At 42.4% G+C, this 24,727-nt stretch overlaps 1 protein-coding gene across 7 annotated transcripts in view; it reads left to right on the top strand.

The window, feature by feature from the left end:
- YEATS2 (YEATS domain containing 2) overlaps positions 1–24,727 on the top strand; it is a 109,870-nt gene that overhangs the window by 46,113 nt on the left and 39,030 nt on the right. For 4 of the 7 annotated variants that reach the window (XM_009201271.3, XM_021934609.2, XM_021934610.2 and 1 more), the window contains exons 9-15: positions 1,563–1,607; positions 6,504–6,684; positions 8,577–8,819; positions 11,029–11,190; positions 13,685–13,788; positions 15,995–16,102; positions 16,897–17,079. In XM_009201271.3, the coding sequence (XP_009199535.1) occupies positions 1,563–1,607; positions 6,504–6,684; positions 8,577–8,819; positions 11,029–11,190; positions 13,685–13,788; positions 15,995–16,102; positions 16,897–17,079 (1,026 nt within the window). The remainder of the gene's footprint in view (positions 1–1,562; positions 1,608–6,503; positions 6,685–8,576; positions 8,820–11,028; positions 11,191–13,684; positions 13,789–15,994; positions 16,103–16,896; positions 17,080–24,727) is intronic. The other 3 variants (XM_021934613.2, XM_021934612.2, XM_021934614.2) reach the window with 1 other exon arrangement.

The following is a 24,727-nucleotide window of genomic DNA, read 5'->3' as shown; positions in this document are numbered from 1 at the left end:
GTATTCAGTGGTGTGATCATGGCTCATTGCAGCCTCAACCTCCTGGGCTCAAGAGATCCTCCTGCCTCAGCCTCCTGAGTAGCTGAGACTATGGGAACCTGCCACCACGCCTGGCTAATTTTTGTATTTTTTGTAGAGACAGGCTTTCACCATGTTGTCCAGGCTGGTATTAAACTCCTGGACTCAAGCAATCAGCCCGCCTCAGTCTCCCAAAGTTCTGGGACTACAGAAGTGAGCCACAGAGCCTGGCCTCAGGCTGTTGACTTTTGAAATAATATAGAATAAGGCTTTGTTTTATAAGAACCCTAAAAATGTTTGATGATAGCCTTTGTGTCTCCTGAAATCATTTCTACTCCAGGCAAAACCTGTTCCTGTTACATTTCCTGTATGCTTTGTTTTACAATTCCTCTTCTTGTATTGATAATAGTTCTGTCCTATCCAATGTCCCTCTTAAAATTTGGTCCCAACAATGAAACATAAACCTGTGCAGATTACAGAGAGACTGTGTGCTCTGGAGACTATGAAAATGGGTGTAACCTAAAATTGCCTTTTTTTTTTTTTTTAGCAGTCATACTATAGGCTCAGGTTTAAATATTAAAACTCCAGACTTCTTCCGTGGAACCACTATTAATCCACCCTGTATTGCTTTTTATCTTGTGAACTCTGAATCTCATAACTGACTGAGTTGTCCTCTCATGTTGGCTGCTAAGAAACTCAACCAAATGTGACACCTACCTCTCATAAGCCTTTAAAACCTTGTATTTACTAATCTACCCTGGCTTCATTTTTTCCCTCTCTTTTTTTTTCTACCCAATTTAATACTTTTCTGTATTAATCTTGTTGTATGTTTATATTGTTATCACAAGTTCTTTTTTTAGTGGTGGAATATAAATTTACAAATAAGAACTTAACCTTTTTCTGTGTAATTGTAAACTCTTGTTTATATTATTAACATTCCCTCAGTTTATATTCCTCTCTTGAAAAGCAAATTATGATGCCAGTATATTTGAAGTCATTAGCATTGCCTCTACTGCCTATAGTTTCATTCTTTTTTTTTAAGTGCTTAGTAAATACACTCCGAGTATATAATTGTGTCCAAGAATGTATGCATTTGAAACATGTATAGCCTGTCATTTAAAATATCTGTACATAGTCTTTGTAAACCTCATCCGTGTGGCTGCATATTTCAGAGATTGATGGTCCATGGTTTACTTACACATTCCTTTATTCTAGATTTTTATATTGTTTTTAGTTTGGTTATAGATAATGCTGCAGTAAACATCTTTTTGTGTAAAACTTCCTCCATTTTTACATTGTCCTTAGGTTTTTTAAAATGTATAATTTATATTAAAAATATAGTAACTGTGTATCTGAGGTTTTTATTGATTTTTTTTTTTTTACTCAATTTTTTTATTGAAATGGTGAATTTATATTTTACGTTATGAAAGAGTTGATCCTATGGTATGAAGACTTGCAAAAGAGCTGTAGGTAAGATTGTATCCTTTGATAATATGTAAGTAAGTGCAGTGAAATTTAACACTCTCCCTTTTGTCTTTCCATAGCTGGATAGAACTTATACTGGCTTGCAGACTCTTGGAGCAGAGACGGTAGGTTTTTTCCCCTACAGTATTATCTGGGAATGAGTAGGATGAAAGTTGATCTTCATTTTTGTTTGTTCATTTGTTTGTTTGTTTGTTTTTGAGGCGGAGTCTCGCCCTGTCGCCCAGGCTGGAGTGCAGTGGCCGGATCTCAGCTCACTGCAAGCTCCGCCTCCCGGGTGTACGCTATTCTCCTGCCTCAGCCTCCTGAGTAGCTGGGACTACAGGCGCTCGCCACCGCGCCCGGCTAGTTTTTTTGTATTTTTTTTTTAGTAGAGACGGGGTTTCACCGGGTTAGCCAGGATGGTCTCGATCTCCTGACCTCGTGATCCACCCGTCTCGGCCTCCCAAAGTGCTGGGATTACAGGCTTGAGCCACCACACCTGGCCTGTTTGTTTGTTTTGAGACGGTGTCTTCGCTCTGTCACCCAGTCTGGAGTACAGTGGCATGATCTCGGCTCACTGCAACCTCTGCCTCCCAGGATCAAGTGATTCTCCTACCTTAGCCTCCTGAGTAGCTGGGACTACAGCCACGTACCACCATGCCTGGCTAATTTTTCTATTTTTAGTAGAGACGGGGTTTCACCATGTTGGCCAGGCTGGTCTCGAACTCCTGACCTCTGGTGATCTGCCCGCCTTGGCTTCCCAAAGTGCTGAGATTATAGGTGTGTGCCACTGCTTCTGGCTGATCTTCATTTTTAATTAGGGAAAAAATTAGTGTTCTTTTTGTTTTGTTTTGTTTTTTAACTTTGTCTTTCTGTGTTAGTCCATTCTCACACTGTTATAAATAACTACCGAAGACTGGGTAATCTATGAAGAAAAAAGGTTTAATAGACTCATAGTTCCACAGGCTTACCAGGAAACATGTGGCTAGGGGGCCTCAGGAAACTTACAATCATGGTGGAAGGGCAAAGGGGAAGCAAACACCTTCTCATGGCAGCAAGAGAGAGAGCGTGAAGTGGGGTGTGCCACGCACTTCAACCATCAGATCTCGTGAGAACTCACTATCATGAGAACAGCAAGGGGGAAATATGCCTCATTATTCAATCACCTCCCACCAGGCCCTTCCTCCAACACATGGGAATTACAATTTGAGATGAGATTTGGGTGGGGGCGCAGCAAACCCTCCCCTCCTCTTCCCTTCCCTTTCCCCTTCTCCTTCTCCTCCCCTCCCTTTCCCCTCCTATTTTTTTGTTTTTTGAGAGGAAGTGATGCTCTGTTGCCCAGGCTGGAGTGCAGTGGCGCGATCTTGGCTCACTGCAACCTCCGCCTCCCGGGTTCAAGCTATTCTCCTGCCTCAGCCTCCCGAGTAGCTGGGACTACAAGCGCCCACCGCCACGCCCAGCTAATTTTTGTTTTCATAGTATAGACGGTTTCACTGTGTTGGTCAGGCTGCTCTTGATCTGCTGACTGTGCTCAAACTGCCTGACCTCAGGTGATCCACCCACCTCGGCCTCCCAAAGTGCTGGGATTACAGGCGTGAGACACCGCACCAAGCTTTCTCCTTTTCTCTTTTCTTTTCTTTTCTTTCTTTCCTCTTCCTCTTCTTCTTCCTCTTCCCTGTCTCGTCTCGTCTCTTCTCTTCTCTTTTCTTCTCTTCTCTTCTTTTTTCCTTTTCTTTTTCTCTTCTCTTTTTTTAGTTGAGACAGGGTCTCCGCTGGAGTACAGTAACATCATGGCTAACTGCAACCTTGAATTCCTAGACTCCAGTCATTCTCCCACCTCAGCCTCCCAAGTAGCTAGGACTGTACACCTGCACTACCAAGCCCAGCTAATGTTTACATTTTTTTATAGAGAGAGTGTCTTACTATGTTCATAGGCTGGTCTAGAATTCCTGGCTTCAAGCAATCCTCCCACCTCAGCATCCCAAAGCACTGGGATTACAGGCATGAGCCACTGCACCCAGCTTTGGTTCATATATTGTTTTAAAATTGTGGTTAAAAAACACGTAACACAAAATTTACTGTCTTATTCATTTTTCAGTGTACGGTCTAGTGGCATTAAGGGCATTCACGTTATTGTGCAGCCGTGACCATAGTCCATCTTTAGAATTGTTTTCATCTTGCAGAGCTGAAACTCTGTACCCATTAAACGATGACTACCCACTGCTCCTGCCCCCCAGCACTGGCAACTGCTGCTCTGCTTTCTGTCTCTGTGAATCTGACTACTCTAGGGTACCTCATATAAGTGGAATCATACCGTATGTGTCCGTTTGGGATTGCCTTATTTCACTTTGCATAATGTCCTCAGATTTCATCCGTGTTGTAGCATGTGTCAGAATTTCCTTCCTTTTTTAAAATTTATATTTATTTATTTATTTATTTATTTATGCTCTCTCACCCAGCCTGGAGTGCATTCATGGCTCACTGCAGCTTTGAACTCCTGGGCTCAAGTAATCTGTCCTTAACCTGTCAGGTAGCTGGGACTATAGGCGTGTGCCACCATGACCAGCTAATTTATTTACTTACTTGTTTATTTTTTGTAGAGACCGGGTCTCACTGTGTTGTCTAGGCTTGTCTTGAACTCCTGGGCTCAAGCCATCCTCCTGCCTTGGCCCCCGAAAATGTTGGGATTATAGGCATGAGCCATTGTGCCCAGCCCCTCTTCCTGTTTTAGGCTGCATGATATTTGCATTGTATGTATAGACCACATTTTGTTTATCTGTTCATCTGTTGACGGACACTTGGGTTGCTTCCATCTTTTGGCTGTTGTTAATAGTGCTGCTATGAACGTAGGTGTACAGGTATCTATTCAAATCCTTGCTTTCAATTCTTTTGGATATATACCCAGAAATGGAATTGGCTGGATCCTATGGTAATTCTATTTTTAAAGGAACCACTGCTATATTTTTCGTGGCGGCTGCACCATTTTACATTCCCACCAGCAGTGCACACGTATTCGAGTTTCTCCACGTCTTCACCAGCATTTGTCAATTTGTTTGTATTTTAATTTATGGTAGTTATTCTAATGGTTGTGACGTGGTATCTTGTGGTTTTGATCTGTGTTTCTCTAATCATTAGTGATGTTAAGGATCCCTTCACGTGCTTGGTGGCCATGTGTTTATCTTCTTTGGAGAAATGTCTATTCAAAGACGTTCAGAAAATGTCTTTGCCCTTTTTTTTTGAGACGGAGTCTCGCTCTATCGCCCAGGCTGGAGTGCAGTGGTACGATCTCGGCTCACTGCAAGCTCCGCCTCCCGGATTCACGCCATTCTCCTGCCTCAGCCTCCCGAGTAGTTGGGACTACAGGCGCCCGCCACCATGCCCAGCTAATTTTTTGTATTTTTATTGGAGACGGGGTTTCACTGTGTTAGCCAGGATGGTCTCGATCTCCTGACCTCGTGATCCGCCAGCCCTGGCCTCCCAAAGTGCTGGGATTACAGGCGTGAGCCACTGTGCCCGGCCTCTTTGCCCATTTTTTAATTAGGTGGTTTGGTTTTTGTTGTTGCTGGGTCACAGGAGTTATTCATATATTCTGGATAGTAACCCCTTACCAGACAGATGATTTGCAAATATTTACTTCCATTCCATGATATATTTTTGCCTTTTCACTCTGTTGATTGTGTCTTTTGATGCACAGGAGTTTTTAAGTTGATGTCCCATTTGTCTGTTTTTTCTTTTGTTGCCTGTGCTTTTGGTGTCATACCCAATAAACCATTACCAAATTCAGTGTCATGAAGCTTTTCCCTTATATTTTCTTCTAGGAGTTTTATTGTTTTAGCTTTTATGTTTCATTCTTTGATCCCTTTTGGGTTAATTTTGGTATATAGTGTAAGGTAAGGGTCTAATTGCATTCTTTGGCATGTGGATATCCAGTTTTCCTAGCACCATTTGCTGAAAATACTGTCTTTTCCCCCACTGAATGGTCTTGCGACCCTTGTCAGAGATAATTTGACCATATATGTGAGGATTTATTCTATTCCATTGGTCTGTATGTCTGTCTTTGTGCCAGCAGCATACTGTTTTGATTACTTTAGCTTTGCAATAAATTTTAAAATCAGGAGTCTGAAACCTCCAACTTTGTTCTTCACCTTCTCCCCCTTTTTTTGTTTTCATGATATAATATCAGCAATAGCCATTTAATCAGAGTTCACTAATTAAATCTTACTCTGTCTAGAGAAATCTGCTATATTATATCAGAGGGTACTTACTGAGCACTGGTCCAAGTGCTGGGAATACAGAAATGAACACGGAAGCTTCTTCCTTCAAAGAGTCAAATTCTTAGCTGGGCATGATGGTGGGCACCTGTAGTCCCAGCTACTAGGGAGGCTGAGGCAGGAGAATGGCTTGAACCCGGGAGGTGGAGCTTGCAGTGAGCTGAGATGACACCACTGCACTCCAGCCTGGGCGACAGAGCGAGACTCCGTCTCAAAAAAAAAAAATTTCCATGAAGTTCTACTGACATTTTCTAAATGTGGCATTGAAAATGGGGAGGGTAGACAGTAAACATAGAAGCAAATAAAATTACTTCAGTTACAAATAAGTGCTGTGAAGATAAGAGTAGCTGGGGGATAAGGAAGTAGCTCATGCTTAGGTGATTAGGCATGGTCTCTCTGAGGTGGTGTACTTCATTGAGTCCTGCTGGTGAGAAAGGCAGCCATGCAAAGATTTGGAGCAATAGTGTTGTAAGGAGTAGCAACAGCAAAATCAAAAAGCCCCAATTTGTGAGTGATTTCACTGAGATTTGTATGTTAAACCAGATTAGATTTTCACTGAGGTATGTATCTGTTAAACCAGATTCGATTACCTTCTAGAATAAATCCTTTAGGTCCTCAGATTGAAATTGCCTTTGAAGTGTGATTAGAAGTTATCTCTCACATCCCTGAGATCACATTCTTAGACAGGACTTGAGCTTTCTGTGACCTTGATGATGGACTCATGAGCCTGATTGTTGCCCAATTGTCTAGGTAGTAGATGTTGAACTCCATCGCCATTCTCTGGGAGAAGACTATATATATCCTCAGTCCTCGGAGTCTGATATCTCTGATGCCCCTCCATCTTTGCCTTTGACCATTCCAGCCCCAGTGAAAGCTTCTTCACCAATAAAGCAGTCACACGAGCCAGTACCCGATACCTCTGTGGAGAAAGGTAATACAGCAGTTTTCTTTGCATAGAGTTGTTCTGAGGCATTCATTCCTTTCCCATTTGCTGCTTTCGGAGACCTGTAGTATATGGAAAATAACTTTGCCATAAACAGACCATGCTCCCTCTACTGCACAGTTCTGTTATGAAAGCCAAATCTCCACCCTTGTCAAAAATATTTTTCCGGCTGGGCTCGGTGGTTCACACCTGTAATCCCAGCACTTTGGGAGGCCAAGGCGGGCGGATCACGAGGTCAGGAGATTAAGACCATCCTGAGTAACACAGTGAAACCCCGTCTCTACTAAAAATACAAAAACTTAGCTAGGTGTGATGGCGGGCGCCTATATTCCCAGCTACTAGGGAGGCTGAGGCAGGAGAATGGCGTGAAGCTGGAAGGTGGAGCTTGCAGTGAGCTGAGATGAGACCACTGTGCTCCAGCCTGGGCGACAGAGCGAGACTCCATCTCAAAAAAAAAAAAAAATTTCCGTGAAGTTCTACTGATATTTTCTAAAATGTAAAAACCACTAAAAAAACATTAGATTTTTAAATTTATTTTATTTTATTTTGAGATGGAGTCTTGCTCTGTCACCCAGGCTGGAGTGCAGTGGTGTGATCTCACCTCATGGCAACCTCCATCTCCTGGATTCAAGCAATTCTCCTGCCTCAGCCTCCCTAGTAGCTAGGATTACAGGTGCCCACCACTGCGCTCGGCTAATTTTTGTATTTTTAGTAGAGATGGATTTTCACCATGTTGGCCAGACTGGTCTCGAACTCATGACCTCAGGCGATCCACCCACCTCAGCCTCCCAACGTGCTGGGATTACAGGCATGACCCATCACGTCTGGCCTAAAACAGATTTTTATCACTTGATAATTCCTTCTAATGTATTACAGGAGGACTTTATAGTTCAGCTTCTGATTGTGTGAGCAAGAAACTTGAATATTAAGTACCTGATTTTACTTAAAAAAAGATTCATCACCAACAGTGTATTTTGACCATGCCATTTTTAAATTTAACAAATATGTAAGTGTATATATATTTAAATGTGCCCATATATAAGCATAAATTATATAAAATTGATCTTAAATGTTTTATTTCTAAGCTTGTATTTTAAGCTTATATTTTAATGTGATGTTAGTATTATAAAATCTCAACTTTATTCCTCTTTAGATTTCAATTGCATCTTTTTTATGGGCATTTATAAGATAGGAGAGGGCCTGGGCGTGGTGGCTCATGCCTGTAATTCCCAGCCTTTTGGGAGGCTGAGACTGGCGGATCACCTGAGGTCAGGAGCTCAAGACCAGCCTGCCCAACATGGTGAAACCCTGTCTCTACTAAAAATACAGAAATTAGCCAGACATGGTGGTGCATACCTGTAATCCCAGCTACTCAGGAGGCTGAGGGAGGCTTGAGAATCGCTTGAACCTGGGAGGCGGCGGTTGCAGTGAGCGGAGATCACACCATTGCACTCTAGCCTGGGTGATGAGTGAAATGATGTCTCAAAAATAAATAAATAAATAAATAAATAAATAAGATAGGAGGATATCATTCATTAGATTTCATGAATGCTTTCTTTTTAAGATTTTTTTCTTCTCTAAAGAGTTTTTCAGTTTATATATTAAAAAATGGAGGAACATAAGGACTTGTGTTCTTTTTATGTTATATATGGTTTATAGTTAATAATGTTTTCAAGTTTCTTTAAAAAAGCACTTTAAACATTATTCTAAGCATGTATATTTTTCACCAAAAATATGAAGGGATAATTGATTGTATTTATTTTGCTACCAGTACATGGTTTAAAATGGGTGTTGAAATAATGCATTTTTATTCTTTTTCCACAATGGTAAGGTTTTATTTCAAAGCGATTGATGACTTGCCATTTGCCTTTCATCTCAAGCAGGATTCCCAGCTGGCACTGAAGCTGAACGACACGCTCCGTTTTATTCTTTGCCGTCTTCATTGGAAAGAACACCCACCAAAATGACAACATCCCAGAAAGTTACTTTTTGTTCTCATGGCAATTCAGCTTTCCAGCCAATAGCATCAAGCTGCAAAATTGTGCCACAAAGTCAGGTTCCTAATCCTGAGTCACCTGGAAAGTCCTTCCAGCCCATCACCATGAGCTGCAAGATTGTGTCAGGTATGCAGATGTGTGGAAGACAGTGTATGTGGAGTTGACTGGATGTTAAAATTGTTGGAACAACAAAACAAAATACTGTGGCTTTTTTTCTCTCAAGTTTTTCTAAGCAGTGTTTCTTTAACAAAAGGAAGTCTATCGCTGTTGATTGCAAAACTGTCACAAGGCAAAAACAAAGCTCATTCATATGGAAATGAATGGAGGAAATAAATGAAACCGAAATGGTCAAATTTTTGTCTCCTAGAATCACCAGAGGTAAAATGTTTGCTAGCAAATATGGCTGAAACTACAGTGTAGGAATCATGTTTGGGGATTATATACATGGAAACCACAGTGACTAGTAATAGAAAAAGTTTAGAGGCCTTTGGCGTGGAGTTAAGCTTTAAGGGTTAGAATTGGGTGGGAATTGAAATGCTTTATTCTCTCTGTAACCACATTAGAAAATTACTCATTCCTATTGTCAGGAGGTAATTCCGAGTTGTCTTTTTCACTAAGGTTGGATTATCCTTTGTCTTGTGACAGTTTCACATTATGTTAAGTAAAATTTAGTAGGAATATATACTTTATGGTTTTGACTGTTCCACCTTAGAACAAAACATATTTGTTAAAAGGCAATTGAAAATATCCAGGAAGTGTGAGGACTTCTGTACAATACTTAAATGAAGGGGGGAAAAGGGAATGTTTGGTGTTATAAGTAGACAGCTAAGCAGAAATATGATCCAAATCTTTGAAATTGATGAGAGATAAATAGCTTCTAATTGGTAGGCAACTTTTTTTGTTTTTGTTTTTGTTTTTTTTTTGAGATGGAGTTTCACTCTTGTCACCCAGGCTGGAGTGCAATGGCACAATCTTGGCTCACTGCAACCTCCGCCTCTCGGGTTCAAGGGATTCCCCTACCTCAGCCTCCTGAGTTGCTGGGACTACAGGCACACACCACCACTCCCGGCTAATTTTGTATTTTTAGTAGAGATGGGGTTTCACCATATTGGCCAGGCTGGTCTTGAATTCCTGACCTCAGTGGATCCACCCACCTCGGCCTCCCAAAGTGCTGGGATTACAGGTGGGAGCCACCGCTCCCTGCCATTGATAGGCAATTTTACCTACCAGGTAGGAAAATTTTGGAATTTACTACTTCAGAGGTAGAATACGCCAAACATATAAATTGATTTGAAGTTTAGAGAAGTTCATGGATGATAAGTTTGATCAATAAAAGACAGTAGAGGATGTTTAACTGTCAGTAACTTTTGAGAGTATTTTGCGGGAACACAAATCTTTCTGGATTATGGCTGTGACATAGTATTGACAGAGACTTTTGCTCTGGGTAGGTGAATTTCATATTTTCCTATTCAAAACAAGACACAAGTTTCTTAAATCTAGCTATTTACTTACTAATGTCCTTCCTTCCTCCCTCTCTCCCTCCCTCCCTTCCTTCCCTCCCTCCCTTTTCTCTTTCTTTCCTCTTTCTTTCTTGTTGCCCAGGCTGGAGGGCAATGGTGTGATTTCGCCTCACTGTAACCTCCGCCACCTGGGTTCAAGGGATTCTCCTGCCTCAACCTCCCGAGTAGCTGGGATTACTGGCATGCACTACCACACACAGCTAATTTTGTATTTTTAGTAGAGACAGTGTTTCTCCATGTTAGTCAAGCTGGTCTTGGACTCACAGCCTCAGGTGATCCACCCACCTCAGCCTCCCAAAGTGCTGGGATTACTGGCATGAGCCACCGTGCCTGGCACTTACTAATTTTCTCCCTAATTTTAGTGTCTTCAGGTATAACCAGTACTATAACAGCCTGCCTGTGGTGTTAAAAGATTTATCATATCAAGATTCAGCAGTTAAAAAAAAGATTCAGCAGTTTTGCATTGCTGTGTAAAGCACTGCTTTCTCAACTGTAATGTGCATACCAGGAGATCTTGTTGAAGTGCAGATTTATGTTCAGTCGGTCAAGGATGGGACCATAAAATCTGTTTCTTACAGTTTCCTCAGTGATGCTGATGCTGTTGGTCCAAGGATAAGGATGCAGAGCATGAAGCATACATCCTCTGCCTCCCCTATACCCCTGTTGCTGCTCAGTACTGGGAGCATGCAGTTCCATTTTATTTTCCCAATGTGTTACCTTTGTCCTGGTGGCACTGACCTTCTTCCTTGTCCTCGACATCTTACATGAGTTGAATATGTGTATTTTGTTTCTGTTCTCCCTTTTTAATTAATAAGGTTCCCCAATATCAACTCCAAGCCCATCACCATTGCCTCGAACCCCGACTTCCACTCCAGTTCACGTGAAGCAAGGCACTGCCGGCTCTGTTATTAATAATCCTTATGTTATCATGGACAAGCAGTCGGGGCAGATGATTGGAGCCAGCACTCCCAGTACAGGTGTGTATGTGATCAATATTTGTACAATCCAAAGGGTTTGATCTTTTTATTTTATTTTATTTTTTTTTGAGACGGAGTCTCGCTCTGTTGCCCAGGCTGGAGTGCAGTGGCCGGATCTCAGCTCACTGCAAGCTCCGCCTCCTGGATTTATGCCATTCTCCTGCCTCCGCCTCCCGAGTAGCTGGGACTACAGGCGCCTTCCACCTCACCCGGCTAGTTTTTTGTATTTTTTAGTAGAGACGGGGTTTCACCATGTTAGCCAGGATGGTCTCGATCTCCTGACCTCGTGATCCGCCCACCTCGGCCTCCCAAAGTGCTGGGATTACAGGCTTGAGCCACCGCGCCCGGCCTGATCTTTTATTAAAAAAGTAATCCTGCCGTTACTTGGTAGCCATGTAATTGGAGAATGAAATCTCCTGTAAACGAGAAGCGAGAATACATAAAAGGAAAGCCAATACTGTTCCTCTGAGGGGAGATTTACTCTGTAAAAGGTGCATTTTTTAGAATTTACTTGAGTTTTCTTTTAATTTCTAAAAATTCAAAATAAGCCGTAATTAATGTTCTTAAAAGAACAGTTGATTTTGTTTTCATTTGGAAGACTTACTCTTTGGGGGACTGTAAGCAATGTGGTTACTACCTCTTCCAAAGAAGCTTTTGCTAACATTGTGGGCCACATATATTTCTCCCCAAATAAAAAAGTGATACTATTTTCTTCAGAGAAGACCCATTCTGGTTGTGGGAGGAGAAATTGAAACCTTCAATTTTAAAGAGAACTCTAATAGGAAGAAGTCATCTTTGGATTCACCGTGTTCCTCATTATAATCCTATGCAGCTGTATCATGCTTTTTAGGTTTTTTTGAAATGCTTTCCCTAACATTATTTTATTTATTCCCTTCAGTTAGCCTATATTTATTATTAATTAATTTATTTATTTATTGAGACAGACTATTGCTCTTTCACCCAGGCTGGAGTGCAGTGGTGTGATCTCGGCTCACTGCAGCCTCCACCTCCCAGGTTTAAGCGATTCTCCTGCCTCAGCCTCCCATGTAGCTGGAATTACAGGCGTGTGCCACAACGCCCAGCTAATTTTTGTATTTTTAGTAGAGACAGGGTTTCACCATGTTGGCCAGGCTGGTATCAAACTCCAATCCACCCACCTCAGCCTCCCAGAGTGCTGGATTTACAGGCGTGAGCCACCGCGCCCAGCCCCGTTCAACCTGTATTTAAACACAAGCTCCTAACTATAAACTTCCGTGTAGCTTTCACTTCTAATTAAGAATGGAAGACAAATGAAATAAAAGGGACAATTATAAGATAATGAGACTGATTTTTGTTGTTGTTGTTTGTTTAACCTATTGGATTTGACACATGAATGTATGTTGGGCTTTTCCAAGCAGTTTTTGTTTTTGGAAAGGCTAAACTTTAATAATGATTATAATTGTGGAATGCCCTTAAAAATTACTATATTCAAGGCTTACCCAGTATCTTTTGAACATACTTAGGGATGCCAAATAGGTATCATTTCATGACATTTGGTTTTAGGAATCAGCCAGAAGTCTTTGGAGGCAAGTTTGGTAAGTGGAGTAAATGATTAAATACTATTTGGGGTCTTGTTGACTATAGATAATATGACTAAATTTTTTTCAGACCCTAAAGGCAGTTGTACAAATGGAGTATAAAATGTTTAATGTTGGCCAGGCGCGGTGGCTCATGCCCATAATCCCAGCACTTTGGGAGGCCAAGGTGGGCGGATCACCTGAGGTCAGGAGTTTGAAGCCAGCCTGGCCAACATAGCAAAACCCGTCTCTACTAAAAATACAAAAATGAGCCAGGTGTGGTGGCGTGCACCTGTCGTCCCAGCTACTGAGGAGGCTGCGGTGGGAGAATCACTTGAACCCAGTAGGTGGAGGTTGCAGTGAGCCAAGGTCAGACCATTATGCTCCAATCCAGGTGACAGAGCGAGACTTCGTCGCATGAAAAAAAAAATAAAAATAATAATAATGTTGGCAGCATTTTGGAATAGGCGTAACTTTCTGGTGAAACTACTTTGAAGGAGCTAGCAGAATGCATGTATTCTGGCACATTTGTTAAACAGTATCATTATGTTATAGTATCTTTCATTGTATAAGGAGTAGAGCATAGAAATAGAATACTTTATAGTGTCTTTTATTGTATAAGGAGTAGAATATACAAGAATATGCTACTCTTTATTGTACAAGGAGTAGTCTAAAACAAGTGACTTTACTACTTATTCTTCTGCATGTCCTTACCAGCTTCTTACCTTCTTCAGGTTGAGCATGAGATCAGCTTCACGGGGATGGGTCCTTAAGGGTTTTTTTCCATGCTAGTTTCAGCCTTAACAATGACTTTTCAACCCTTAAAAACGAAAAATAAATAGTGGGAAAGAGGGGAGGATGGTGGAAATGCTTTAAAATTACATTTTGTAAATTTTACTTTGTTTATATTTTACTTTTAATTGTGCCTTGCTTCTCAGGAAGTCCTACAAACAAGATCTCCACGGCTTCTCAGGTCTCCCAAGGAACAGGTTCCCCTGTTCCTAAAATTCATGGAAGTAGTTTTGTAACATCTGCTGTCAAGGTAACGTTCTTACTGCGTTATTACACTTTGCCAGCTTCTTTTTCTTTTCATTTTTAAAAAATAACTTTTCAAATGGAGATGGGGGCTCCCTGTATTAACCAAGCTGTATTGAACTCCTGGCCTCAAGAGATCTCCCACCTGGCCTACCAACGTACTGCAGTTGCAGGCATGAGCTGCACCCAGCCACTTTGCCGGTTTCTGAACATAGTATGTTCAGCCTCAGCAAGAATGTGTCAGTTGATGATGCAAATTTCATAAAATGGAATCTTCAAGCTGTTAGGTGTCTAGACTTTACTACCTCCAGACTTTACTAACTTACTTGGATCTACTCCAGACTTTACTACCTTACTTGGATCTTTTCATAGTGTCAAAAATGCTTCACAGCACCTGTGTCAAATAGTCACCCAGTATCAATTTGAAAACTTACTGTGATAAGATTATTCATTTTCTTATTTATTTGAATAGTTTGTTAAAAATATTTCCTTACAAAAATATTCATCTGACCTCTTCCCTTTTGGACACCTCTTTCTCTTGCAACAGAGCTGCTGTCCGCTCCCCTTTCTTTTGCTTCTTAAACTTTCCACTCCTTAACTCATAAAAAAAAAATTAAAAAATATAAAAACATTCATTTGACAGCACATTCCTGTCTTTTCTGTATTTGCACCACCAAGAAGTAAATATACAAATGGCTCCCAACTTACAACGTTTTGACTTTACCCTAGTGCAAAAGCAATATGCATTTAGTGAGCCCTCAGCTTACGCTGGAGTTATATTCAGATAAACCCACTATACAGTGAAAATGTGGGAAGTCAAAAATGCACTTTTGGCCTATGATGTTTTCCCCTTATGATGGGTTTATCCAGACATAACCCCATCCTAAGTTGGGGCGCATCAGTGTTTCCTTTTCCGTGTGTTAACCTTTTACCTCCACAGAGTCTCTCCCCTGCTCCCCTTTTTCTGGGTAAGCAATCCTTTAAAATTTACAACTCCAAATATGATCTGACCTGTTCCAGTCAAATGACTAGTGCCTGACACAGCATTTCTTTGATTTAGACGGTAATGATGATACTGAATGATTTTCTGCTCCAGGGCGAGGCTGTTCTCTAAATTCTGTGCAGTGTGTTGGCACTGTTATATGAATGTCTGAATTATAGTAATCTTGAAACTCTTAACTCTGCTGGTTTAATTTTTATTGTTTCTTGGTGATCATTTTACTCTACAGCCTTCAAGAAGTGTTCTTTGTTTCTGAATTTTGACAGATTGCCTCTGAGATTTGCATTTTGTGTTTGAGAATTAAAGAGAAACTACAGAAGTTTTGAATGTTGACTTTTGTTGTCTTTGCCTGTGCCAAATTATTCAAGTTTTTTTTGGTTGTTTTTTAAGTTTTTATTGAAAAATTTTCCTTTGTATTCTAGGTGTTCATTGAGTAAATTTTACAAATCAATTGTGAGTACTATTAAAAGAGAGTATTTACTGAAACATTGCAGCTGCCCGCTTCTTTCATTTCTTTATTTAGTACCTAGGCTCCAGGGATATAAAATAAACTAAGTACAGTCCCTGTCCTTTAGTGGTTTACCAGCTATCAGGGAAGACCAATAAAGTCAACCAAATATTAGGGGTAGTAAGTTAGAAGTCTTTCCAGCGTACAGTAGGACACAGATGAGTAGATTGTTTCCAGGTTACAGCTTTTCTTTGCATTTGGTTTCTAAAGCAATGTTAAAATGCAGGTGTAGAGGCCTGGAAGACCCCAGGGAGTTTTAGGTTGTTTTGTCTTTTGTTTCTTTTCTTTTTTTTTTTTTTTTTGAGGTGGAGTTTTGCTCTTGTCGCCCAGGCTGGAGTGCAGTGGCGTGATCTCAGCTCACCACAACCTCCGCCTCCCGGGTTCAAGCGATTCTCCTACCTCAGCCTTCCGAGTAGCTGGGACTACAGGCATGCGCCACCACACCCGGCTAATTTTTGTATTTTTAGTAGAGACGGAGTTTCTCCATGTTGGTCAGGCTAGTCTCGAACTCCCAACCTCAGGTGATCCACCTACCTCGGCCTCCCAAAGTTCTGGGATTACAGGCGTGAGCCACAGCACCCAGCCAGTCTTTTGTTTCTTTATATTGCTAGAGAATGTCACAGGTTTGTATTAAATACAAGTGACTAGATGATCTGAAATCACCCATTTATCCTGATTGTAAAATATGTATTTTTACACACACAGCAGGAGGATTCTTTGTTTGCATCTATGCCACCTCTTTGCCCAATTGGGAGTCACCCTAAGGTTCAAAGCCCCAAACCTATAACAGGAGGACTTGGAGCTTTCACAAAAGTAAGTATGTATTAGGACATTATCCCAGAAGTCATAGTACTTTCTGTGGCATGTTGGAGTAGATTGACACCACCCCTACAACATGTTACTTTTTTTTTTTGGAGATGGAGTCTCACTTTGTCACCCAGGCTGGAGTGCAGTGACACGGCGTCAGCTCACTGCAACCTCCACCTCCTGGGTTCAAGCAATTCTCCTGCCTCAGCCTCCCGAGCTGCTGGGATTACAGGCACGCACCACCGCGCCCTGCTAATTTTGTATTTTTAGTGGAGATGGGATTTCACCATGTTGGTCAGGCTGGTCTCGAACTCCTGAGCTTGTGATCCTCCCACCTCGAACTCACAAAGTGCTGGGATTACAGGCATGAGCCACCTCGCCTGGCCTATCAATGTGTTACTTTTTAGTAGGTCTCAGCTTCTCATTCTGCGATGTGCTTCTATGTATTTAATGATGTCCTCAGGGCAGCCCTTGGAGTCCAGCAAGATGGGAATTCATGGAGCACAAACAGTGTGTGTGTTTCTCTCTGCTGTCATTTGCCACAGTCTCTAAAACAAGTAACTGTGTTATTACAGGAGCACAGAATCAAGTTCAGATCCTACTATTGGTCCCTTTAATAACTGGTATGGACTGTGTTTAAGTAGTATGTGTATTTACCCTTCTGGTGGAGTCATTCTTTACAGATCAAGTTTCATCAATTCATTAATCCCTGCAAACAGAAAAGATTCATATATTAGCAGCTTTATAAAATGGGATGTCTATGGATGTTTATTCAGTGTCATTATCATGTTTGTTGCAAGGTGATCATCAAACAGGAACCTGGTGAAGCACCTCACGTGCCCGCAACAGGAGCTGCCAGCCAGTCACCACTCCCGCAGTATGTGACTGTGAAAGGGGGTCACATGATAGCTGTGTCCCCTCAGAAACAGGTCATAACTACTGGAGAAGGGATTGCCCAGTCAACAAAGGTTCAGCCCTCCAAGGTTTGTGTTGGGTAGAGGTGGGAAAGTTCACATATAATTGATGATGTTTGCCTAAATAATTGACAGGTGCTGAAAAGATTCAGGGTGTCAGGGTTGCTGATCCCGTAAGAACCTGTGGGTGAAAGCCCAGCTGGAAAAACAAGTCCATTGGTGTGAAACTCTTCTACTCCTGTAGTAATCATTGGCAAGAGCTGGGTTATGTATTACAAAGGATGCAGGAATGTTCCAAGAGGCAGGGGAACACTGCTGTCTCTGGCAGTGAAGGCAACTGACTCATGGACACAACTTTCTACTTGATTCATCTCTAAAAGGGGTCCGCTGTTGACCTGTTTATTTCTGATAGGAGAATGCTGTAGTTTATACCTCTGATGTTTGGGCTGTTATCTGTTTAATGATTCTTAGCTTTTTGTAGAGTTCATTTTTTTTATAATTTAGAGGTATGGGAGAATTAATGTATTGAGAGAATTTTAAAATAGCACATAGAGGCCGGGCATGGTCACTCATGCCTATAATCCCAGCACTTTGGGAGGACGAGGCAGGCAGATTACCTGAGGTCAGGAGTTTGAGACCAGCCTGACCAACATGGAGAAACCCCATCTCTACTAAAAATACAAAATTAGCTGGGCGTGGTGGCCCGTGCCTGTAATCTCAGCTGCTCAGGAGGCTGAAGCAGGAGAATCACTTGAACCTGGGAGACAGAGGTTGTGGTGGGCCAAGATCGCACCACCGCACTCCAACCTGGGTGACAGCGAGACTCTGTCTTAAAAAAATAGAAAATAAAAAAATGAAATAGCACATAGAGCCATGTTTTCCTCAATCAGTTGAAATGTAGCCATGCATCACCTAATCATCATTCTGAGGTACATTCTGAGACATGTGTCATTAGGTGATTTTGTTGTGTGAACATCACAGTGTACTTAAATCTAGATAGAATAACTAACTACACACCTAGGTTGTATGGTGTAGCCTATTGCTCGTAGGCTGTAAACCTGTTCGGCATGTTACTATTGAATACTATAGGAAGTTGTAATAGGACAATAAGTATCTGTGGATCTCAACATATCTAACAAAGAAAAGGTACTGTAAAAATACACTGTTACAATCTTATGGGACCACTGTTACATGGGCAGTCTGTCATTGACTAAAACATCGTCAGTGTGGTAGATGACTGTGGAATCAATATTGAGTGCTTTTGTATGCTTTGCTTGTATTTATACATTATCTGTAATCCACACACAACCCTGGAGGGTGGGGATTTTCACCCCTGTTTTACAAATGAGGAAACTGTGGCTCAGAGTTTGAACAGCTTCCTTGGAGCATTACAGCTAATAAATGACAAAGTGTTTAAACTCAGTCCTGCTAACTCCAAGTTCCCCATTCCAGAACTAATGAAAAGTAGTTGTCTCTAACCTCGGTATGCTTTTAGAATATCGGGGTTAAATTATCTCAACCTTTGGCGGGTATACTCTAAAACTATTAAGATATGGGCTGGGCACGGTGGCTCACACGTGTGAGCCACCCATCACTTTGGGAGTCTGAGGCAGGCGGATCACTTGAGGTCAGGAGTTTGAGACCAGCCTGTCCAATGTGGTGAAACCCCGTCTCTACTAAAAATATAAAAGCCGAGTGTGGTGGGTGGCGTGCACCTGTAATCCCAGCTACTTGGGAGGCTGAAGCAGGAGAATCACTTGAACCCAGGAGGAGGAGGTTGCAGTGAGCCAAGATTGTGCCACTGCTTTTCAGCCTGGGTGACAGAGGGATACTGTCTCAAAATCAAAAAACAATGGTCGGATGTGGTGGCTCATGCCTGTAATCCCAGCATTCTGAGAGGCCGAGGCATGCGGATCACCTGAGGTCAGACGTTGAAGACCAGCCAGGTCAACATGGTGAAACTCTGTCTCTACTAAAAATACAAGAATTAGCTGGGCATGGTGGCGGGCTCCTGTAATCCCAACTACTCAGGAGGCTGAGGCAGGAGAATTGTTTGAACGCGGGAGGTAGAAATTGCAGTGAGCCGAGATCGCAGCATTGCCCTCCAGCCTGGGCAACAAGAGTGAAACTCTGTCTCCAAAAAAAAAAAAAGATTATTATATAGATGTTTTTCAGCTTGAAACCCAGCCTGCCTGTCTAAGGAAAATGAATTGTTTTGAGAAGAATCCCCCAAAATAGACAAAGATTTTAGATATTAGGTAGAGATTAGGATCAAGTTAAAAATTCATAGTGAGGGCTGGTCGCAGTGGCTCGCGCCTATAATTCCAGCACTTTGGGAGGTCAAGGTGGGTGGATCGCCTGAGGTCAGGAGTTCAAGACCAGTCTGGCCAACATAGTGAACCCCGTCTCTACTAAAAATATAAAAAATTAGCTAGGCGTGGTGGTGGGTGACTGTAATCCCAGCTACTCAGGAGGCTGAGGCAGGAGAATCGCTTGAACCCAGCGGGCAGAGGTTGCAGTGAGACGAGATCTTGCCATTGGACTCCAGTTTGGGGAACAAGAGCAAAACTCCATCTCAAAAAAAAAAAAAAAAAAAATTCAGTGTTATCGGTGGTTCTAAAATCTGTAAGTTTATTAACTACTTTCTCAGACTTACCTGGTTATAAGAATCATCTGCTTATAGCTACCTAGGCCACCATCTCAAACTTAATGAATCAGAATCTTCTTGAGATCCCTGGGAATCTGGGTTTTTAATTTTAATAAGTGTCCCTGCTGGTTCATCTGCTTAGGCAGCAGATTTAGGAATCATGATGCTACAGCATCACATTTGATTTTGAGGCATTTATAGCCAGAATGACTAAGACAGGCATCCCCAGCTGCTTCCTAGTGCTCCCACTGTGGTTCTGGCTTCAGGGGTAAGAAATCTGCCAAAATCCCTTAGTAAATCAGTTATTGTCATCTGAACTTCCTGTTCAGGCTTGTCTTATATGTATCTCAAAATCTGTTTTGCTTCACGTAGGGATATATGGTTTTACCGATTTCTGCTTTGAATCTACTTAGCATTTCTGTTTATGTTAGAAGCTCTTGGATAAGTTAGTTTCCATTTTTTGCACTTTGCATATCACCAGTCCACTCCTCCAGTGATGCTGAGCAACTGTACTGACGGGTCACATGGCCACCTACTTAATGGTAAATGTAAGGTTGGAGGAAATAGTTGGGTGTGTGCCAGAATGGCCTAAATATAGTTTAAGGGCATCTGAAAAGAAAAACCACAGCAAAGTGTGAAAGAACTGCAGAGAAGCAGTAGGGCATGAGATGATACCACTGTTTATCCAGGAAATGGAATCCATGATTAGCAGTTGAGATAAGGAGCTGTCTGTAAGTACAGACTGTTCCTGGTTATTGCTGAAGTGCATTCCTAGAAACTATGCCAGAGAACAGGCTGGGTGTGTGGTTCATGCCTGTAATTCCAGCACTTCGGGGGGCCAAGGTGGGCAGATCACCTGAGGTCAGGAGGTCGAGACCAGCCTGGCCAACATGGTGAGATCCTGTCTCTACTAAAAATACAAAAATTAGCTGGGCGTGGTGGCGTGTCCTTGTAATCCCAGGTACTTAGGAGGCTGAGGCGGGAGAATTGTTTGAACCTGGGAGATCAAGGTTGCAGTGAACTGAGATCACGCCACTGTACTCCAGCCCGGTAGACAGCAAGAATCCGTCTTTAAAAAAAAAAAAGTATACCAGGAAACAGGAGGGTGGCAAAAAATGGCACTGTTTTACCCTCCATGCTACTTTGGGACAACAGAAACACAGCTGATCTTTTTCCTGAAAGTGGGAAGAGGTGCTGTCTTTGCCATGAAAAGGGACAACTGAGGAATAAGTAGTTCCATATTGGAAGGAAGCAGTGTGTTAAAGTAAAAGCAGCATGAGCTTTGCAGTTAGAGCTTGTTGCAAATCTCAGATCTCAGCCACTCATTACTAGTATAACCTGTGCAGGTTCTGAGCCCTGGTCTTTCAGGGTTGTAGAATTAGAGATTGTATATGAAGGACCTACCTAGCACAGCGCAGGTGCTCAGTAAATAGTAACTAATGTGAGTATCAGGGGTATCCATGCCTAAGTACCATGGTAGAGGTTATCAGTGAGCACTTAACTTGTAAACAGCCATATTTTTTAATATCTGGAGGGAAAATCTCAGATACAGACTCTTCCCCTTCGGTTTGCTGAAGTAAATTCTGACTTGCCAAAGGTATGTGTAGGAAACAGGGAGGGCAGAGATAAAAACATTTAATCAAAGCATGAATTGAAGTTAAGTGTATAGCAAATATAAAACAATGGGCGTCTGCTTTCTCAAGTTAGAAGGAAATTAGCAATAGAGGATTATTGAATGGGAAGAGAATGAGAAGAGTCGGTAGGTGAATTCAGGCTCTAGGCCGAAAGATGTCTTTTTGGTGGTTGTTGCTGTTGTGGGTTTTTTGTTTTGTTTTGTTTCGTGACCATAAGTCACCGTAGTCTCAGCCTCCCTGCGCTCCAGCAATCCCACCTCAGCCTCCCAGGACTACAGGTGACACCACCACACCCTATTAGGTTTTTTATTTTTGTTTTTTTCCCTATATTTTGTGGAGACTGGTTTTCACTATGTTGCCCAGGCTGGTCTTGAACTCCTGGGCTCAAGCAATCTGCCTGCCTCAGCCTCCCAAAGTGTTGGGGTTATAAGCATGAGCCACTGTACCGGGCCAAAGTACGTTGTTTAAAAAAACTAACAAACTAATGTTAGGTAATACTGTCTTATTTAAGAGCCCTTACACCTTCTTAGTGATGTCCATAATCAGCTGCAGAGTTTTTCCCAACAGAATGCAGACTTCTTCGTTCTCCTGTTTTCCAGAAGGAAGGTAGGGAGGTGGTGGTGGCCATCTCCCAGGCGGTGTGCACATTGTGGATAAGCTCTGCTAGTAAAGACTGCCCTCCAGTGGCTGACTTGGGATACCAGGTTTCTTTTTGAGACAGTCTCGCTCTGTCGCCCAGGCTGGAGTGCAGTGGTGCAGTCTTGACTCACTGCAACCTCTGCCTCCTGGGCTCAAGCTGTACTCCTACTTCAGCCTCCGCGGTAGCTGGGACCGCAGGCCCGTGCCACCACGCCCAGCTAATTTTTTTCTTTTTTTTTTTTTTGAGCTGGAGTCTCGCACTGTCGCCTGGGCTGGAGAGCAGTGGCGCGATCTTGGCTCACTGCAGCCTCTGCCTTTTGGGTTCAAGCAATTCTCCTGCCTCAGCCTCCCAGGTACCTGGGATTATAGGCGCCCACCACCACGCCCAGCTAATTTTTTTGTATTTTTAGTAGAGACAGGGTTTCACCATGTTGGCCAGGCTGGTCTCGAACTCCTGACCTCGTGATCCGCCCGCCTTGGCCTCCTAAAATGCTAGGATTACAGGCATGAGCCACTGCGCCTGGCCATTTTTTTGTATTTTTTAATAGAGACTGGGTTTCACCATGTTCGTCAGGCTGGTCTCGAACTCCTGACCTCTAATGATCCACCCGCCTCGGCCTCCCAAAGTGCTGGGATTACAAGTGTGAGCCACCATGTCCAGCAGGATACCAGGTTTTACCAGGCTCTTGGAGAAATCGTGTGTCATATCCTGAAAACTTTGAAGCAGTTGGCATAAGAAGGGAAAAGCAAGTCGGGTGCATGTAATTTGAGGAAAGAAATTGAAGTAGGTCTAAAATGTGTGTATTGTTTTCTTTAAGTTCTTTCTTTGTTAGTTTAGGAACATAAAAGATTCTGTGTAATTTAACTTGTGAAATAGGTTATTAAGTTTGATATGTTTAGGAGGTATGAAGACTGCTATCTTAGTTAAGAGAAAAGTTCAGCTACTACAGCAGAGAAACCTGAACACCAGAACCTTAAGTAAGTTTATTTCTCTCACCCAGTCGTCAAGAATCTAGATTCCTCCTGCCTTTCCTTTTTTGCTCTGCCATTCTCAAAATTTGACTTTCAGCTTGTGGACTAAGAAAACACTTCATCTCATGCCTCCACGTTCACACTTCTTGCCAGAAGGAAGGGAGCAGGGGGAGAACTGAGGGCAGACACAGCCCGAAAGTTGCACTCACTTCTGCACACATCCCGTTAGCCAGAAACCAGACGGCCACTCCTAGGTCCGGGAGGGCTGGGAAATAAGAGTTGTGATTCCATGTGGCCATTCCCCCAGCTGAAAACTGGGGGCTCTGTTACATGAGAGGAGAAGGAAATAATAGATATTGGGGTTCAACTAGCAGTTTCTGCCACACCCCCAAAAAGTTTTGCTACATTAAGGTTTTTTTTTTTCTTTTGTAAATATACAGAAAAGTTCTTTATCAGTAAGAAGGGTTTCCATATTTCCACATCACTAGGAGGATGACCTTGCCCTGCTCTGTGGCTACAGAAACTCTACAGGTCCCTGCAGAATGAAGTTCATGCAGTTAGAACAGAGATGTAGGCCAGGTGTGGTGGCTCATGCCTGTAATCCCAGCACTTTGGGAGGCCGAGGAGGACAGATCACCTGAGGTCAGGGGTTCGAGATCAGCCTGGCCAACATGGAGAAACCCCATCTCTACTAAAAATACAAAATTAGCCAGGAGGGGTGGCGCGTGCGCATAATCCCAGCTGCTCGGGAAGCTAAGGCAGGAGAATTGCTTGAACTCAGGAGGCGGAGGTTGCCGTGAGCCAAGATCGCGCCACTGCACTCCAACCTGGGCAACAAGAGCAATACTCTGTCTCAAAAAAAAAACAAAAACAGAGATGTAGATGTGGGTAATAAGGGATGTTTCAACCAAACCAGGAGAGCCGGGGGGAATTTGTCTTCATTCTAGGTTAACTTGCTTTTGAAAATTGGTTATTTTATTTTGTTTCTTCTTTCCTTCCCTCCTTTCTTAAACGTACAGAAAAGTAGAGAGAATATTGTGATGAATCCCACTTGCCTATTACCCAGTTTCAACAATTAACAGCATTTTACTCATCTTAATTTCTCTTCCTGGAATATTGTAAAGCAGCAGGCAGATCCCAGTGTTGTATAATTCACTCAAGATTAATTTCTGTTTCACCCGCTGAATCCAGAGGTTGAGATCGAGGTCTCTGCCTTGGCCAAATGCGGAAGACAGCCACAAATGTCTGTCCTTTGGCTGTCCTTTGCTGGTCTCCACGTCCCCTTGTGGATTATTATTCTTTAGTTGAAGTGTTATGAACAACAACAGCTGTCTTGTTAGCTAGGCATCCTATTAACTTGTTCTCATTTTGCTTCTGATTTTGGGGGTAAATGTTATCCATATCTATATCCATATTATAGATGAGGAGGCTGATGCTAAAACTCAGAGAGGTTAAATCACTTACCTAGCTACTAACTAATAATAACTAACCTGGGAAACCAGATCTGTCTGCTTACCGAAAACTACACTGTTTCCTCTTTGTGACACTGTGGTTTATAATACTTGATTAAGGTACTGTTTTCTTTTTTTTTTTCTGAGACGAAGTCTTGCTCTGTCACCAGGCTGGAGTGCAGTGGCGGGATCTCAGTTCACTGCAACCTCTGCCTCCTGGGTTCAAGCGATTCTCCTGCCTCAGCCTCCCGAGTAGCTGGGGCTACAGGCGCCCAGCACCTCGCCTAGCTAATTCCTTGTAATTTTAGTAGAGATGAGGTTTCGCCATGTTGGCCAAGACAATCTCGATCTCTTGACCTTGTGATCCACTCGCC

This window comes from Papio anubis, chromosome 2, assembly GCF_008728515.1.
Source record: "Papio anubis isolate 15944 chromosome 2, Panubis1.0, whole genome shotgun sequence".
NCBI classification, from domain to species: domain Eukaryota; kingdom Metazoa; phylum Chordata; class Mammalia; order Primates; family Cercopithecidae; genus Papio; species Papio anubis.
Note: the sequence above shows the minus strand (reverse complement) of the source record. Positions and strands in the feature narration are given on the sequence as shown.